Source organism: Bos indicus x Bos taurus, chromosome 19, assembly GCF_003369695.1.
Source record: "Bos indicus x Bos taurus breed Angus x Brahman F1 hybrid chromosome 19, Bos_hybrid_MaternalHap_v2.0, whole genome shotgun sequence".
NCBI classification, from domain to species: domain Eukaryota; kingdom Metazoa; phylum Chordata; class Mammalia; order Artiodactyla; family Bovidae; genus Bos; species Bos indicus x Bos taurus.
In genome coordinates this window covers 55,203,111-55,220,253 of record NC_040094.1, presented here as the reverse complement: position 1 = coordinate 55,220,253, position 17,143 = coordinate 55,203,111, and the positions used below count along the sequence as shown (strand labels likewise).

General features: G+C 44.2%; 2 protein-coding genes across 6 annotated transcripts in view; one reads left to right on the top strand and one right to left on the bottom strand.

The window, feature by feature from the left end:
- Positions 1 to 17,143, bottom strand: part of LOC113878344 (5E5 antigen-like) — a 59,627-nt gene that overhangs the window by 29,395 nt on the left and 13,089 nt on the right. Inside the window, exon 2 of the mRNA XM_027519360.1 lies at positions 11,492 to 11,699. Coding sequence (XP_027375161.1) covers positions 11,492 to 11,699 — 208 coding nt within the window. The remainder of the gene's footprint in view (positions 1 to 11,491; positions 11,700 to 17,143) is intronic.
- Positions 12,837 to 17,143, top strand: part of TNRC6C (trinucleotide repeat containing 6C) — a 75,992-nt gene continuing 71,685 nt past the window's right edge. For all 5 annotated transcript variants that reach the window (XM_027518423.1, XM_027518422.1, XM_027518420.1 and 2 more), the window contains exons 1-2: positions 12,837 to 12,869; positions 13,771 to 13,792. The gene's annotated coding sequence lies outside the window, so the exon portion shown is untranslated. The remainder of the gene's footprint in view (positions 12,870 to 13,770; positions 13,793 to 17,143) is intronic.

Here is a 17,143-nt window from a genome sequence, read left to right as displayed (position 1 = left end):
TGCCCGCCCCCCCCTCCATTCAGCTGAAGCCCCATCTCTCATTAGGCCAGGAATGGAGAGGGAAGGAGTTGCATGAGAGAGGGATTCAACATTTTCCGGAGCCCCTGTCCGCTCCCTGTGACCATTTACAAATCATTACTTTTGTTGCTTTTGTTTATTTTTGTTTTTATTCACTTTTTAAAAAAAGTTACATACAGTTCAGTTCAGTCTCTGGTGCACAGTTTTATAAGTTTCAATGAATCCATACAGTGTACATGTCATGTTTATAGGTGCATATAGCCACCGTCATAATCAAGATTCAGACTAGTTCTGGCATCCTCCAAAGAGTTCCTTTCCTTGCTCTGTCCCTTTGTAGTAATGTCTTCTCCGTTCCCAGCACCAGGCAATCACAGGTCTGTTTTATGTTCCTCTGATTTTTCTCTTTTTCCAGTTTGTCATGTAAATGGAACTATGCAGCACATATCCGTTTGAATCTGGCTGCTTGTACTTAATATTACGATATGTCTGAGTGTGGTTTTTCTTTGAGTTTATCTCATTTGGAGTTTACACAGCTTTTTGAATCTGTAAATTTATATATATCACCAACTTTGGGACATTTTCCACCATTATTTTCTCAGATTTATTTTTCTCCTCTACTTTTCACCAGTCTTTTTCTCCTCTACTTCTGAACCCTAATGACGTGAGTGTTGGGTCTTTTGGTATTATCCCACAGCTCCCTGAGACTCCACTTTCTTATCTCTTTTCTGTCTGTTCTTCAGATCAGATCATTTCTTGTGCTCAAATTAAGTTCACAAATTCTCTTCTCTCACCCATTCTTTCATTGTGCCCATCTAGTGAAGTTTTTTATTCGGATATTTGGTCTTTCAGTTCTAAAGTTTCCACCTGAGGGAATTCCCTGGTGGTCCAGTGATTAGGACTCCGCGCTTTTGCTGCCAAGGACAAGGGTTTGCTCCCTGGTCAGGGAAGTAGGATCCTGCAAACCAAAAAATGAAAAATAAGTGAATGAATAAATAAAATTTCCACTGTGTTCTGTTTTATAGTTTCTGTTTATCTGTTGTGAACATCTGTGTTCCCATTTGTTTCCAGGGCATTTACCTTTATTTGCCTCTTGGAGCATAGTTATAATAACTTTTAAAGGCTTTGATAATTCCAACAGCCAGGTCACCTGGGAGTTAGCATCCCCGGAGTTTTGTCCTGACAGTTTGGCCACATTTTCCTGTTTCTTTGTATGAAGAGTAATTTTGAGTTTTATCCGGGACCTTCTGGATATGTTGTATGGGCCTTGAGTGCTATTAAACTCCTCAGGAGCATGTTGATTTTGTTGTTGTTGTTACTTACTTTATTTTGTTTTTGTTTAGCAGGCAATCAAGCCAGTTAGGTTCAGACCACAAAGCCCGTCTGGCGCTGTGTGGGTAGTGATTCGAAGGTCGTTCAGTTTCCCAAGGCTTCACTATGCTGTGCTGCCTTGGGCCGGGCCCACGTGTGTGCCACTCAAGGGTTAGTTCAGGACTCTGCGGGGAGCAGGACGGGTAGTTGAAATTATAGTTCAGTTTTCCAAACCTTTGCTCCTGTTTGGGGTCTGTCACACACATGCATGACTCGAAGGGGAACCGGAACTGGAAGTTGATGGACAGAGTCTGGGGGGCTCCTCCAGCCGATTGCTCTCTGGGTCCGCCACACTCTCTAGCTCTCAGGAGCTCATTTTCCTAGTTCTTTGTTCAGAAAGATGAGGTTCTTTTGGCGTCAGCTGCCTGGGCCGCCACAGCACAGCTCTGTGACCAGAGCCGACCTCCGGTCAAAATAACAACAAATAGGCAGCAAGAGAAGAAGGGGAAGTGAGAAGCTCGCCCCCATACGGCCGCCTCCCCAAGTTCGGACTCCTCCACCTGGCTGACTGGCTTTTGTTTACTTTTGACAGTTTGGGTTTTTTTGTATGTGTATTGTGCCTCATCCAGTTTTTTGTTATAGTCAGTAGCAGAGAGGCTGTGGTGGGTTTATTCCATCTTGAGTGGCCCCCAAAGTCTTACAGCATGACCTAATTAGTTTTTTATGTTGCATAACAGACTACCACAAACTGAAAGCAATGCACATTTATTATTTCACCATTTCTGAGGGTGAGGTGGCTAAGCATGGGTTAGCAGTCAAGGCCAGGGCTGGGTTTTCATGGGAGAGAGGGCTTGACTGGGGAAAGGTGGGTTTCCACGCTCACTTGGGCTGTTGGCAGAATTCATTTCCTTGTAGCAGTAGAATTCATGGCAGCTATTTTTTCAAAGCTGACCCCTGAAAGGGAGCTAAAGCAAGTCTGCTAACACAGATGGAGCTTTCTAATGTAGTCAAGGAAGCGGTATTCCATCACCTTTGCCATATTCTAATGGTGAGAAGCAAGTCATAGGCTCCTCCCATGCTCATGGGGAGGGCATCATACAAGGGTGTGACCAGCAGGAGACCTTAGAGTCTCCTTGACTACAGTATTCTTTGATCCTCAAATAAAAATTCTTCTTTCCACCCTCTGCTCCTGTTAATATTTGTCAGAGCTGTGGTACCCTTTTCTACCCCACCTCTTGGGATCATGCTGAACAACTGTGTGGGTTTTTTATGCAATCCAGCCCATACTTGAGACTCCAGGTTCTTGACCTCCTATGCCAGTGACCTACTTTAGAACCTGGTTCTGTGACTTTGAATCTCAAGCTTAAGCCGTCTACTCCATTATTCTGTTTATTTCCATACTCTGTCGAGTATTAAGCATAATTCCAGCCTCACTGTCACTTTCCTGTTAGAGTCTGTGCCCCTTCAAGGTCTAAGGCTGTTTTGTTAATACATCTTATCCTTTTCGTACTGCCTAGAAGGGTGTAAGCGAGTATGTCCTTACAGATAGCAGGTATTCAAACACATTCTGAAAAGTTAAGAACCTGAAATATTTCTGTGACGACTGGACAGGATACCACTTCTTTCCCCTTCCTTTTTCAATTTTGCCTGATAACATTTATTCCTAACATAAACACTGCCAGGAAATTCTAATTAAATTAGCTAGTGCGTGCACACACACTGAATTACTGAATATTTTAATGACATGACATTGGAGTCCAACCAGTATGACTTCAGAGCATAAACTGTGATGTGTCCTACAGGTGGAACTGGGTTACAGTTTCTGGTGACTAAACCTCCCAGCCAAAACAAGCCCACCCTCTTTTGTGTGTATGCAAAAAGATAGTAATTAACTAATAAAACACTGGAATTTGGAACACTTTCCACCTAGAATACCTCTGCATAGGGTAGCTACATCTCCAGCCATAATTTCATCTTTCAAACCATGTTTCTCTGGGAGAAGGTGTAGTTAACTGGGAATACTGAGATGATTGATACCTAGAGTCTCCACTTACAGGCAGTCTCCTGCCTCCCCTCCCTTCTTTTTCTAGCTGCTTCCAAAATATAAGTGGCTTCTTTCTCCACCCAAAGCCTTCTAATCCGGTGGTTGCTAAACTATTTGAGAATAAAAGAAATATGCATCTTGAAAATCCAGATTATTAAAAATATTTTCTTTCCAATAGCATTCAGTAGAGTAGGGACACATTACTGTATGTCTCCCCACACAAAGCACAGATAATCTATGTCCACTTTGGCCCTTCAGACTTGCTCTGGGTCCTGAAGTTGAGCCCCATATCAGATTTCTCTTTTCCTAGTTTCCACTATTCCTGAAGCATAAACTGTACCACTAATCGAAGCAATGCTGTTTTCTTTAGCAGAAGCCAGATAGACTAAAGCTGGAGTTATTGTGGTGGTGGTAAACTAGAAATGAAGTGAATGTGTATAAATAGAGGAATAACAGGGTAGAGTATGGGGGCCTTCCCTTGGTGGTCCAGTGGTTGAGACTTTACCTTCCTGTGCAGGCGTTTGGGTTTGATCCCTTGTCAGGGAGCTGAGATTCCACAGGCCTCACTGCCAAAACACCAAGACATAAAAAACCAGGAGCAATATTGTAACATTTAATAAGACTTAAAGCAAAATAGAATATGATAACATTTACACCATGGTATATTTTGTAGTGAGCTCCGAAAGTTGGTGATGGACAGGGAGGCCTGGCGTGCTGCGATTCATGGGGTCGCAAAGAGTCGGACACGACTGAGTGACTGATCTGATCTGATCTAATATTTTGTAGCCATTAGAAATGATAGATTAGGGACTTCCCTGGTGGTCCAGTGGTTAAGAATCTGCCTTTCAAAGCAGGAGTTGTGGGTTTGATCCCTGGTCAGGGAACTAAGATCTCACACACGTGCGTGCTCAGTCACAGTCTGGTCTGACTCTTTGCAACCCCATGGACTGTAGCCCACCAGGCTCTGTTGCCCATGCAATCTTCCAGGCACAAATACTGGAAGTGAGTTGCCATTTCCTCCTCCAGAGGATCTTCCTGACCCAGGGATCACTCCTGGGTCTCCTGCACCTCCTGCATTGGCAGGCAGATTTTTTACCACTGGCGCCACTTGGGAAGCCCAAGCTCCCATATCCGTGGGGCTGCTAAGCTGCCGCACCACAGCTTAGAGAGAAGCCTGTGTGCTGCAGTGAAGAGCCCGCGTGCCGCAGCTAAGCTCTGATGTAGCCAAAAGTAAAAGATTTTTTTTTTAAAAGAAAGGAAAAGAAGTGCTAAGTCTCGCTAATAGCCAGAGAAATGCAAAATAAAGTAATAATGAGATATCATCATTAAATAGACCAGGTCTGTCAGTTGGGAGAATGGATGAGGAAAGAGAGAGACACATTGAATGAGGAAAACAAGATGCAAAAAAAGGTATATAACACGATCTCTGTATGACAAAACAATGATCAGATAAAATCCTTTGCAAAAATACATAAATGTGTATGATTCCATATAATTACATGAACGTGGCAAAAGGCTCAGAAGAATATGAACTCAGTGGCTTCATCGGTTATCTGGAAGGGAGGCGGAGGAGAGTGGACCGCTGACTTGGGTGTGGAGAGAGAAGAAAGTGAGTAAGGGGATGCCAGGCAAATGAGAAACAAAAGCAAAGTTTATATTGGGAAAAATGCATAAGATTATATTTACACTTGTGTGTAAAACCATATATATTTAAATGAAAGTTTTAAGTTGAAATTTAACTTAAGCAACTTCCCTGGTGGTCCAGTGGCCTTGGAGTTCAATCCCTGTTCAGGGAACTAGATAAAGATCCCTTGTGCATAACTGAGACCCTGTGCAGCCAAATAAATATTTTTTAATTAAAATTTTAAAATGCAGTTTTCCCAACCTGGCCATCCCTCTTCTTTATTTCCCATACAGCTTGACTTGTAAATCCACCTCACAACTTCTCCACACAGGAAAAAAAAAAAATACAGTTTATAATATTTTACTAGCCTCAAAAGGTAGATAGAAATGTATTAAATATTACTTGGTCATTTCAGGAAATAAAGTTTCCCTGGGAAAGAAAGTACACTTATTGAAGATGTTCTTCCAGTATAAATTTCACCTGAGGGTCTTCCCTGGTGGTCCAGGAGCTAAGAGTCCACCTTGCAATGCAGGGGACACGAGTTCGATTCCTGGTTGGGGAAGTAAGATGCCACACATTACAGAACAGCTCAGCGGGCGCATTGCAACCAGTGAGTCTGAGCATTACAAGGCAAGATCTGATGCGGCAAATAAAAATGTTAAAAAAATTTTTTTTCACCTGAGTTTATGGACCAGAAATTGGTACCAGCAATGTCCTGCATGATGACAGGCTTTTTTTCTCAGTGCCACAGAGACAGAAGACAGTCCTGCCCCCAAGGTACTTACAGCCCAGAGTACAGGAGGAAACACACAGTGTTCCCTAAAAGCAGGGCCTTAGCTCTACCAGATAACATGAGCAGGGGGGCGTCACCCAGCAGACTTCTAAGCTCTCATTGCATTGTGTCATCTCACTGTTGTAATAGTCATCATTTGTTTGAGGCATTATTTATATGAATAGCCTGAAAAGCGTATTAACCCGTCCTTGTCACTGCTGTGATCCCAGAGGGCTTATACTGCCACTGTTCAGAGAGTATCTGTTAAGTGAGTCAGCCCTTGTGTTTGTCCCTGATGCCTACCTACCATGGTAAATAGCACATGCTAGTTGTGTAGTGAACATATGAGATGATCTTAGGTTTAGGCTTTCTAGGAAAGGAGCAGATGAAAATAGCTGACAAGGAAGTGGAAGTCAGGGAACAGGAGGTTTCCGTAAAGATAATGAACGGGTGCAGTGGAAACAGGAGTAAGCGTAGGAGGTTATGGTCAGAATGTAGAATAGTGACATCTAATGTTTGAGCAGTTCTGGATGCTTAAGATCTAGTAGTTAATACTTTGAATAAAACACTCTTTATTCACCCTTTGTGATCAAGGGAAAGGCTGCATGTTTTGTTCTTTGAGGCTACTTTAGCAAACTAGCCAGCTCCCCAACCAGTCTTCCTAAAGCAAAGCCCATGAGGAAGCAAGTCCAGCCCCATGCACTCAAAACGAATCAGTTTATTTATTTTTAATTGGAGGATAATTGCTTTACAATGTTGGGTTGGTTTCTGCCGTACATCACCATGAATCAGCCGTAGGTATACGTAGTCCATCCCTCCTGAACCTCACTCCCACCTCCCACCCCATCCCACCCTTCTAGGTTGTTGTCACCAAGCACCAGGTTGAGCTCCCTGTGTACTAATTGGTTTTTTGGTACCTTGAATGGTCAAACCAAAGATGACCAGACAATTGAGAAAAGATTCACATCAAAGGGAGCCTCCTTAGGGAGGTAGTGTCCAGAAAGGAAACAAACAATGCAGAAAATTGAAAGAACTTCAGATAAACTCTAATTAATCCCCTCAGCTAGCATAAAAAAAGTGACTTGTATCTATAAAACAAGAACACAGTGGTGTGGGAAAAGAGCAACTAAAAAACAAGAAAGTTAATGTAAAATTGTAATGTCATGGAATAGGAAACTCAGTAGAAGGACTTGAAGGATCAAGTCTTTAAAAATTGAGAGCAACAGTAGCAAAAAAAGAGTAGAAAACATAAAGGTAAATTATGATGATCCATCTAATAGACTTAATATGTTGTTCAGAAAGCAGAAGATGTTTTCAATAAAGCAGAGAACCGAAAGTACCACCTCTATATTGAAAACATCAGCCAAATACTAAGCACCAGTAATGGCGGAGAAAGACACTGAAGTGCACATCATCATGAAATTTCAGAATCCTGGGGGTGACAGGAAGCTTTGGGAGGAAATCACCTAGAAAGAACTAAAAAGCAAAACGACATCAGACATCTCTTAAGTAGGTAGCAGATGCTGGAATGCAGGGGCGTGGTGCCTTCAAACTTGATTCTCGACCTAGAATTTATGCTCAATTCCAGCATAATTGAGGGCATCATTCAAGGAGGAAGACAAGGGAGGTCACAGGATGATGGAGTTAATAAGTTCAGGTCAGCATTCATGGGTGGGCAGTGATGAGTTTGCACACACTGTTCCTTCTGCTTAGTCTGTTTTCTCCTTTCCCACTGCACTGATGGAAATGACACAGTGATACAGAGTTACATATAAGGAACAATTAAATCATAATGAAAGCAGGCTCCAGAAAGAGATACAAAGGTCCCAGAGCATGTGAAAAGATGCTTGACACCACTATCAGGAGGGAAATGCAAATCAAAACCACAGTGTGGTACTTAGGATAGGCAAATTAATAAAAACAGAAAATAGAACGGGTGGTTGTCTGGGCCTGGGGATGGGGGGGATAGTGGGGAGTTATTTCATAGGCAGAGTTTCAGTTTTACGAGATGGAAAGAGTTCTGGAGATGGGTTATACAACCATGGGACTGTAACTTTACACGTAAAAATGGTTTAAGATGGCAGATTTTATGTATATTTTACCACAATTAAAATTTTTTAAAAAATGAAATGACTGGAGGATCTTAGAAAACCCTAGCATAGTGCTCCCAGCACAGAGCGGACCTGGACCAGGGCTCTGAAGGGAGTTTGGGCCATGTGGTTGAGGAGAGGGCTCCTGTTGTTAAACTGGAGGAGGGCGGATATGTAAAAACCAAAAACAGAACTTTTATAGGGAGGATAGAGCAAGAGGGAAAGAAAGACAACTAGGAACTCTGGGAAAAGCAGCTACACAGGTTAAATGTCCACAACGTGTACTACCTAGCTCTGCATCGAACATTAACATACTGCTTTTAAAGCAAATGCCATTCATTGATTTAATTTCATAGTGGAGAAGGAAATGGCAACCCACTCCAGTATTCTTGCAGGGAGAATCCCAGGGACGGGGAGCCTGGTAGGCTGCCGTCTATGGGGCCGCACAGAGTTGGACACGACTGATGTGACTTAGCAGCAGCAGCAGCAGCAGCAGTGACCAACTTAATGGACTTGAGCTTGAGCAAACTCCAGGAGACAGTGAAGGACAGGGAAGCCTGGCGTGCTGCAGTCCATGGGGTCACAAAGAGTCGGACACGACCGAGCGACTGAACAACAGGTGATAGGGTGGAAGACTGGGGTACTGAAGAACCACATCCACTTCCGTCATAGTAGAAATTAAACTGTTAATCGGAGAAGGCAATGGCAACCCACTTCAGTACTCTTGCCTGGAAAATCCCGTGGATGGAGGAGCCTGGTAGGCTGCAGACCATGGGGTAGTGAAGAGTCAGACAGGACTGAGCGACTTCACTTTCACTTTTCACTCTCATGCATTGGAGAAGGAAATGGCAACCCACTCCAGTGTTCTTGCCTGGAGAATCCCAGGGACAGAGGAGCCTAGTGGGCTGTGTCTGTGGGGTCGCACAGAGTTGGACATGACTGAAGTGACTTAGCAGCAGCAGCAGCAGCAAACTGTTAACATCTCAAATTGATAAGTCAAGATACAAGAATGCAGGCATTTTTAAAGGTACACGACTATACAGTCACATCGAGAATGTTCTTAGTGTGTGTTATCTCCATGGAGAGAGCCTGTGAACCCTGGAGAAGGAAGAATCTCTTTTTGCTACATATCTTTTGTACTCTTTATGCTTTCTCATGAGCATGTATTACTTTATAAATAAAAGTGAGATTCAATGCTGTTAAAAAAAATTACAAATGAAAAATGGCATAAATTGTATACCAGGAGATAGAAGAAAGTAGTGCTAGTTAGGTGGAATATTAGATGAAATTTTCTTAAAGTTCAAACATTTGAATCATGCTTTAGTCACAGAAACATGACCTCAGGCAGGAAAGTGTAAGGTACCTCAGGGCTACATGAGATGTTTATTTTCAGCATTTTGTTTCAATACCATGAAAGTGAAAGTCGCTCAGTCCTGTCCAACTCTGCGACTGTATAGTCCATGGAATTCTCCAGGCAAAAATACTGGAGTGGGTAGCCTTTCCTGTCTCCAGGGAATCTTCCAACCCAGGGATCAAACCCAGGTCTCCCGAATTGCAGGTAGATTCTTTACCAGCTGAGCCACAGGGGAAGCCCCTAAACTGTACTGCTAGGGGAATAGGTGGTTCTAATTAATATAACTTTCAGAGTAATAAAATTAAGCAAAAATCATTTTTATTCCATCTTCTATAGAATACCTTTTTTTAAAAGGTAGCTCTACTTGCCTACCTTATTAAATTTGATATCAGAAGATAATTGAAGGCTTTCATTGTGCTGTAGATTAAGAAAGCATGCACAAGTGGGGCAGCTGTAGGGTAAGGGAGTTAGAGAAGGCGAGGTTCGGAACAAGACCAAGACCGGCACTTTCCAGGAACAGATCACCTTTAATGAAGCGGGAAGGGGCAGCAGCCAGATTAGCGAGCTGCTGCACTAGCCCAAGAGAAGAGTAGTATATATAGGCATATATGTGGAAAGCTGCTGTCTTCAGGCGGCCTGTTCTTCTCCAAGGTTTTTCGGAGTAGTTATCTCTTAAACGGCTGGGACAAGGAATCCTGGAGATCGGCCAGAGGCTGGACTGGCTGGGAGCTGGGCTTAATCAACCTTAATGTCCTTTTCTTTTTTTCCCCCCTTCGGGTGAGAGAGTTCTTTGTTTTGCATAGAATGGTGGGGAGGACCTGGAGGGGAGTTTTAACTCCTGGCTATTTTGAGCCATGTAACTTTCCTTCAGCAGTCATGGCATTCCTAGTTTTTATTTGTTCCCTTTTTCCCTAGACATGTGGCAACTGCGTGGTGATTCCAGCACCAGTGCATCATTCGCGGAGCTTGACTGTGCTTTGAAAGAATATTTAAACACAGATTTCTTAGTGTCTCTGCACCTTTTAACCTGAAAAGATTCCTAGAAGGTATTACCTTAGATAATGAACGTTTCCCAAGCTTGAGAACTGTACTGACCTCCTTCTAAAAGTTGTTTCTCAACCTTGGCTGGACATTGGAGTCATCTGGAAGCTTTTAAATAAAACTCCTGATGTCTGAGTTCCGTTCCCTGATCTCACTGAAAACAGTTGCAGCCTCGGCATTGGAAGTTTGTGGAGGAAGGGGGGTCGTTCTGTGAAAAAAGTTGCTTTTTTTTTTTTTTTTGCTGCCCTGGGTTTTCATTAGCTCATAGGCTTAGTTGCCCCATAGCAGGTGGGATCTTACTTCCCCTTCCCCACCAGGGATCGAACCCACAGCCCTTGCCTTAAGGAGGCAGGTTCTTAACCACTGGACCACCAGGGAAGTCCGCTTCCTGGGTGGTTCTGATGAGAGGCCAAGAACCACTGTTTTAAAGGAAGACTAATCTCTTAGGTGGGCTTTCCTGGTGGCTTAAAAATGCAGGATCCAGTATTCTTGCTCAGGAAATCCCGTGGACAAAGGAGACTGGTGGGCTGCAGTCCGTGGCATCACGAACAGTTGAACACAACTGAGCCCAACAAGGACAGTCTCTTAGGTGCCCCCTCCATCAAGCTGATTTAAATTATTTTCCTTATGATGTTACTCAGATATATACAGACTGACGCTAGGTTGAGATCCCCTATGCGTGCAGTAGTCGTAAGCACTTTTACAAGTTAAAAACAAACTTCAAAATTAAGAAATTAAACAACAGTGCTGGGTGGATAGTGCTGTTGTGCTGAGGCTTTTGTGTGTGTTGTTCCTTCTTATTCTGTTAAGTCCTCCTTCCCACCTGTGTCAGTCCGGGCCCACTGAGGAGGCAGAGACTGCATGGCAATATCAACAGGGAATGTCTATTATAAGAATAATTAAATTGTGCATGCTAAGTCTCTTCAGTCATGTCCAACTCTTTGCAGCCCCATAGACTGTAGCCCACCAGGCTCCTCTGTCCACGGAATTCTCCAGGCAAGAATACTGGAGTGGGTTGCCATGTCCTACCTCCAGGGAATCTTCCCGACCCAGGAATTGAACCCACGTCTCCTGCTGCTCCTGCATTGCAGGCAGAATCCTTACCACTGAGCCACTAGGGGAAGCCCAATTAAACTGTGGTAAGAGAGGAACTCTAGAAGACCATGTGCTAGCTAGGGCTGAGGGAGAGAGCCTGAGGAAGGCCCAATTGGAGGGGGCCCTCCCCGAGGCTGGGGCTCACCCCCCCTGAAGAAGCAGTAGTGCAGCCCCCTGGGTGGCAGAGTGGCTCCCCGCATCGCCCAGGTCAGCCAGTGGGCAGTTGGTGGTCACAGGAAGTGCTCCTCCAGCTGGGGAGAGCCGCCACCAGTAGCCCATCACACGGGTACACAGGAGTAGGGGCCCCTGGTGGCAGCCTTCCCGGTGTGAGCTGCTGCTGATGGCCGGGCATGCTGGTGCGCAAAGGGGCAGGGTCAGTGCCGTGGGCACAGAGCACGTGGCATCCCCATCAGGAAGGCCACGGCCGCATCATGGGGAGAAGACCATAGAGACTGGAGTGGGAGCGTGGCAAGCAGCAGGAGGCCTGCAGGGTGTGTGCTGACAGGGTCACTGGAAGCCAACCTTGGATCACGCCAGAGCTGCAGGGTTGCTAGGAGGCTGCCCCTTCTCGCTCCGTGGCCAGAGTCTTCCCCAGGGGTCCTCCGAGCCACATGCTGACCTCACAGCGGGCCAGCCCCTGGCTCCTGCAGGTCCTTCTGGGGCCCTGCACTGGGAAACTTCTGCATGGCGCTCACAGGGAAGAAGGGCTTAAGGGAACACATCCATCATTGCATGGCGTGTGCTGGAGGGTGAATCTGGAGCTGACAGGCGGTGAGTTGATAACCGACAACAGCCCACCCTGTGCCAGCCAAGACACTTCTGCGACGTTAAGCTGTAGCTCATAAGCCGCCTACTCTTCGGGAGTTGCTCGGTCCTGTGTTCAATGTACCCTTCCAGCAGCTCCCCATGCTGTGTAGGGAGCTCTGTTTAAAAAACAATTGGTTTGTCGAACAAACAAGGTGTGCCTAAGAATCGCCTCCAAAGACTCTGACTTGGTTGTTCTAGAGTGGGACCCAGGAGTCTGCAATTTTAATCTGGAAAGTGTGATGATGGTGGTCCCTGAGACAGAAATACTGGTCTGGAGCTGGACTGTAGGGACTATGTCTTTTTCTCCATCTTGTCTTCTAATGCCTGGTGCACTGCCTGCTAGAAGGTTGGTGTTCAGCAGATGTGGGCCGAGTGAATGGCTGCCGCCGGTGGCAGTGTGCTCTGGCACCTACAGAGAAGTGGATCCCTGGAGGGGGCGGGGGGTGACCGGCCATGTCTAACGCCTCTCCTCAAAATATCCTTCTTCGTACCATGCGTGGAACTTTGCTTGACTTGCAACTTTTGGCAGCTAATGTTTTGTTTTGTTTTTTTTCATTTTAAATCATTGATTTTAAATGGACATTAGGCTAATACCACTTTTCTTTATTTTTAATAGGGAGAAAGAACAAGAAACACAAAAAGAGGAACATTTGATGGAAGAAAAGAAAAAGAAAAAGCAGGAAGAAAAGAAAAAGAAGGAAGGTGCTCAGAAAAAGGTTTGGCTGGAGTTCCTACTCCATTGTTTTCTAGCCACTCTGTGTCTCACTGCGTTATCATAGCCATTACATGACAGAGGTTCAGGTTAATGCTTTTGAAATTTGGTATGCTCAATCTATGGAGAAGGAACTGGCAACCCACTCCAGTATTCTTGCCTGGAGAATCCCAGGGACAGAGGAGCCTGGTGGGCTGCCGTCTCTGGGGTCGCACAGGGTTGGACACGACTGACGCGACTTAGCAGCAGCAGCAGCACGCTCTCTCTAGAGTGCTGGTGACATAGATAAAGGGTGACAACCACAAAATGTCTTTAAAAGAAGTATTAGAGCTGTGTTTTGAAGGATTTTGAGTTTACTTTTAGTCACTGGTAGTAAAGAATCTCCATGCTATTTTATTTAAACTGAACTGTCCAAAACAACCATGTGCAAGGCCCATTTAACTGATTTTGTTAGAAAAGCTAGAAATAATATTTGCAGCTTTGGCAAGTGTTCTTTTACGACTTCTATAGTAAATATTACAATTTAAAGTCCTGCTGTAATTCTTACCATCAGGCTTGAATTTTAGGGCATTTAATGTACAAATTACACTGTTTACTTTGTTCTTGCCTGATTTAATGTATCTTATAGTTAAAACTGTTTATGTTTTAGTCTGTATTAAAATATAGAGCTTAAATGAGCTTCCAGATAGATTGTTTTGCCTTTGGGTCAATATTGGCACAAAATAGCGTGTAGACAATTATTTTTTCCTAGTAATAAATTTTTTCCCAGTAATAAACTTTAATAAAGTAATTGGGCAAAAACTTGTTTCTAAAGTTTCTAATATTAAAGTCTGCTTATACACTTTCAGTGAATGTATACATTCTACACAGTATTCCTAAAGAGTTTGATTTTTTTTTTTTTCCAGGCTGCTGATCAAAAAACCAAAGGTGAGTTTACTTTATTTTGGGGGGTATATTTTATGTCAATCCCAAAGTTTATGATGATGACTTTTTAAAAAATTGGTGGTTAAACACAAAGAATCTAACCCTGCCTTTGAATCTGTTTTTTACAATTCACTGTGAAATTCCTCACTTATCACTGGTTTTACATCTGCATTTAGTTAGCATATGCTTAATCTAAAATGCCTAATGTTATGTTGGGACACGTGTCTTTTTCAGTTATGGCTTCCTAAGGGTATATGCCCGGTAGTGGGGTTGGATCATGTGGTAATTTTATTCCTAGTTTTTTTAAGGACTCTCCTCCGTACTGTTCTCCATAGTGGCTGTATCATTTTGCATTCCCACCAACAGTGCAAGAGGATTCCCTTTTCTCCATACCTTCTCCAGCTTTTATTGTTTGTAGATTTTTTGATGATAACCATTCTGAAGGGTGTGAGGTGATGCCTCATTGTAGTTTTGATTTGCATTTCCCTAATAATGAGATGTTGAGCATTGAAATATACACATTACCGTAAGTAAAATTTGGAAATTTGCTGTTTGATACCTGGTGGTCTGTGACAACCTAGAGGTGTGGGATGGAGTGGGAGACGGGAGGGAAGTTCAAGAGGGAGGGGACATACACATGTCCCCTTAGGGTGACTACGTTCCCTGTGGGTGACTGTGGCTGAGTCATGTTGATACATGGCAGAAACCAACACAATATTGTAAAGCAACTATCCTCCAATTAAAAGTAAAGAATTTTAAAAATATATATATTATATTAGCTTTCTAAACAATGCTTTATGATTTTCCTTTTGATTTGATTTCCCCCAATCAAGGATTAAACCTATAACGTTGATCCAGTTTGCGTAAGAACAACCAAAGGATACTGAATTTCTTTAAAGCTTCAACTTTCTCTTTGCCAACTATTACAATAAAAAGAGATATATTCTTTCTGTATTCATCTCTCTTTGCTTATTGATGTGTGAAAGGTTTCCTTTTTATTCTCCAAGCCCGGAATTGGCATCGGTTGTCCTGACAGGTGTGAGCAGGAACGCTTGTGGCTCTCACAGTACCCGGGGCGTCTGTGCCCCGTGCTGGTGGGCCGGCAGAAGGGAAGCCGTTCTCAGAGCCTCCTCACTTGGTGCTTGACGTGCTTGGGGACTGTCCAGTGCGGGGGAGCGCACGCAGGACTCACAGTCACCAGTTGTGTCTAATTTGGGGCAAGGCACTTCATGTCTTTAAGCCTCAGGTATCTCATACTTACCACGAGAAGGGCAAGGGGTGAGTGTTCACACCTCGCAGAGCTGTCCTGAGATCCACATGGCTAGGGCTCAGTGCCGGGCACGGAGCTTGTGCTTCCTAGAGCTTGGCTGTGGTTAACTGTAAGTTGTTGTTTCTGTTGGACTGTCATGTGTAACTGTAGGCGCAGACACGCGCTCCACTTTTGCCTGGCATTTGTAGTTTTCCACGTAGAGTTTACATCATCTCATCATGATCGAACAGGGCAGGTGTTAGTTGACAATGAAGAAACCGTGGCTGACAGTGTGACTTGACGTGGCTTGCTCTTGGCCACGACTTAGTGCGAGGACAGGCCTCGAGGGAGCCTGGGTGTCTGACCCCAGCGTGGTTGCCTCGGAGCTCTCACCGCAGAGCCATGGTAAGAGATGGATTTCATGTAAATGAACGTTTAAGGACAGCATAGTTTTCAAAAAGGACGTTTTGTCTCTCACGCTGTCAGTGGTCGTGTGAATTTACAAAACACTGGTCAGAAGGGCCCAAAAGGCGTGCGGTCCATGGTTGTTTTGAAATTATGATCTTGAAAAAGAAATAATGGTTTCTTATCATTATCATTTAAAAGTGCAAAATTATTGCTCTGAATTATCCATTTCCTTTTTTTTTTTAACATTTTGAGAAGCTTTTACACCTTGATTCAGTGCCAGCCGACTGTTCTGTTGCCCCTGTCACTGCGATTGTTTTCTCTTGAAATCGTAACAGATTGCTTATGGTTGTACAGTGATCATGAATTACACTGTCCCGCCACTATACACAGAGTTAGTATTTTCTATTACTGTTCTGATGAGTATTTTCATTGCTGACTCCAAACCCTACTGGGTTTTTATCTTCTCCTTTTATCCTCTCTAAAATACTGCCCCTTTGGGTACAATTTGTCAGTAACTGTACTAACTATAACCAGCCTCAGAACAGAACATAATGATTATTAATATCCTTCTAAACAACAGGGGGGAAAATGCTTTTTTGAATTATAAATAACAGTGCTGCTAGGTAATTCATTAATAAATATGAGCAGCGCCAAGGTCTAAGTTTTTCTCATGATCTCCATTATTACTGGTTCCACTCAAAATTAACTGCCTAAAAAAATTAACAAATAGACTGCCTGTGAGGTGGTGGTTCTGAGTTTCCAGCAGGACCTGTGTGTCAGATAACACAAGCTTGGCCTGGTCGAGTGTTGAAATGCACTGTATGAGTAGTACGGGTGCCCACACAGAGCACAGACCTGCCTTGCTAACCGTCTGCATTTTCCTGTCTTTCCCCTGCTCTGGAGTCTGTAGCCAAAGGGGCAGACCCGCGTTGGCCTTAGGCCCTCTCACGCCCCCAGCTCCTCGGAGGCCTGAGATCAGCACCCTCACCAGCAACGGCTTTGAGACGCACCCTGCCTGTGAATTAGTTCCAGTCGTGGTCGGTGCTGTCTGCCATGTCCATACGAGTAAACTGAAGCTCTGAGAGTTTGCCCAGTGTCCCCAAAACCGTAAAACTGGTCAGTGGCAGGGCTGACGGTGCCCAGAATCTTCCTGAACTTGCAGCATCCAGGGAGGGCACACAGCAGACATTTCACCCAGCATTGACTGTATGTCAGTACCTACGGTGCTCCAGAACAGTCCTGTATCAGGAAACGGATGCTCAGAGCTCCTGAGTAGCAGGGCGGGGTCAGTCCCGCCTCGGCTTCCAGAGGCAGGTCTCCGACCTCCTGGCCAGATGTGGTGGCCCCCACTACAGAGTCCCCAGGAGTCAGAGAACGCTGCTGCCACCACACAGCAGCGCCCAGGAGGGCCAGGGCCACATTACTGGGATGTAGGAAAGAGTTTAACAATTTGAGTGAGGCCAGGAGTTGAATACTCTTATGCGAGAGGCTACAGTTATAAATAAGGTGATATAATACAGTGAGTCAGTTAGCACAGTAGAAGTTTGAGTTGATTTATTTTGATAATTAGCTCAAACGGGACCATGTCAATGAGTAAGTGCCATGCTCTCTGACATTGCACATGGCATAAACAGCAGTGTTAGTAGAGCAGTGCCTCCGCTACTTAGCATCATGTTTGACTTAACTTTCTCAATAAC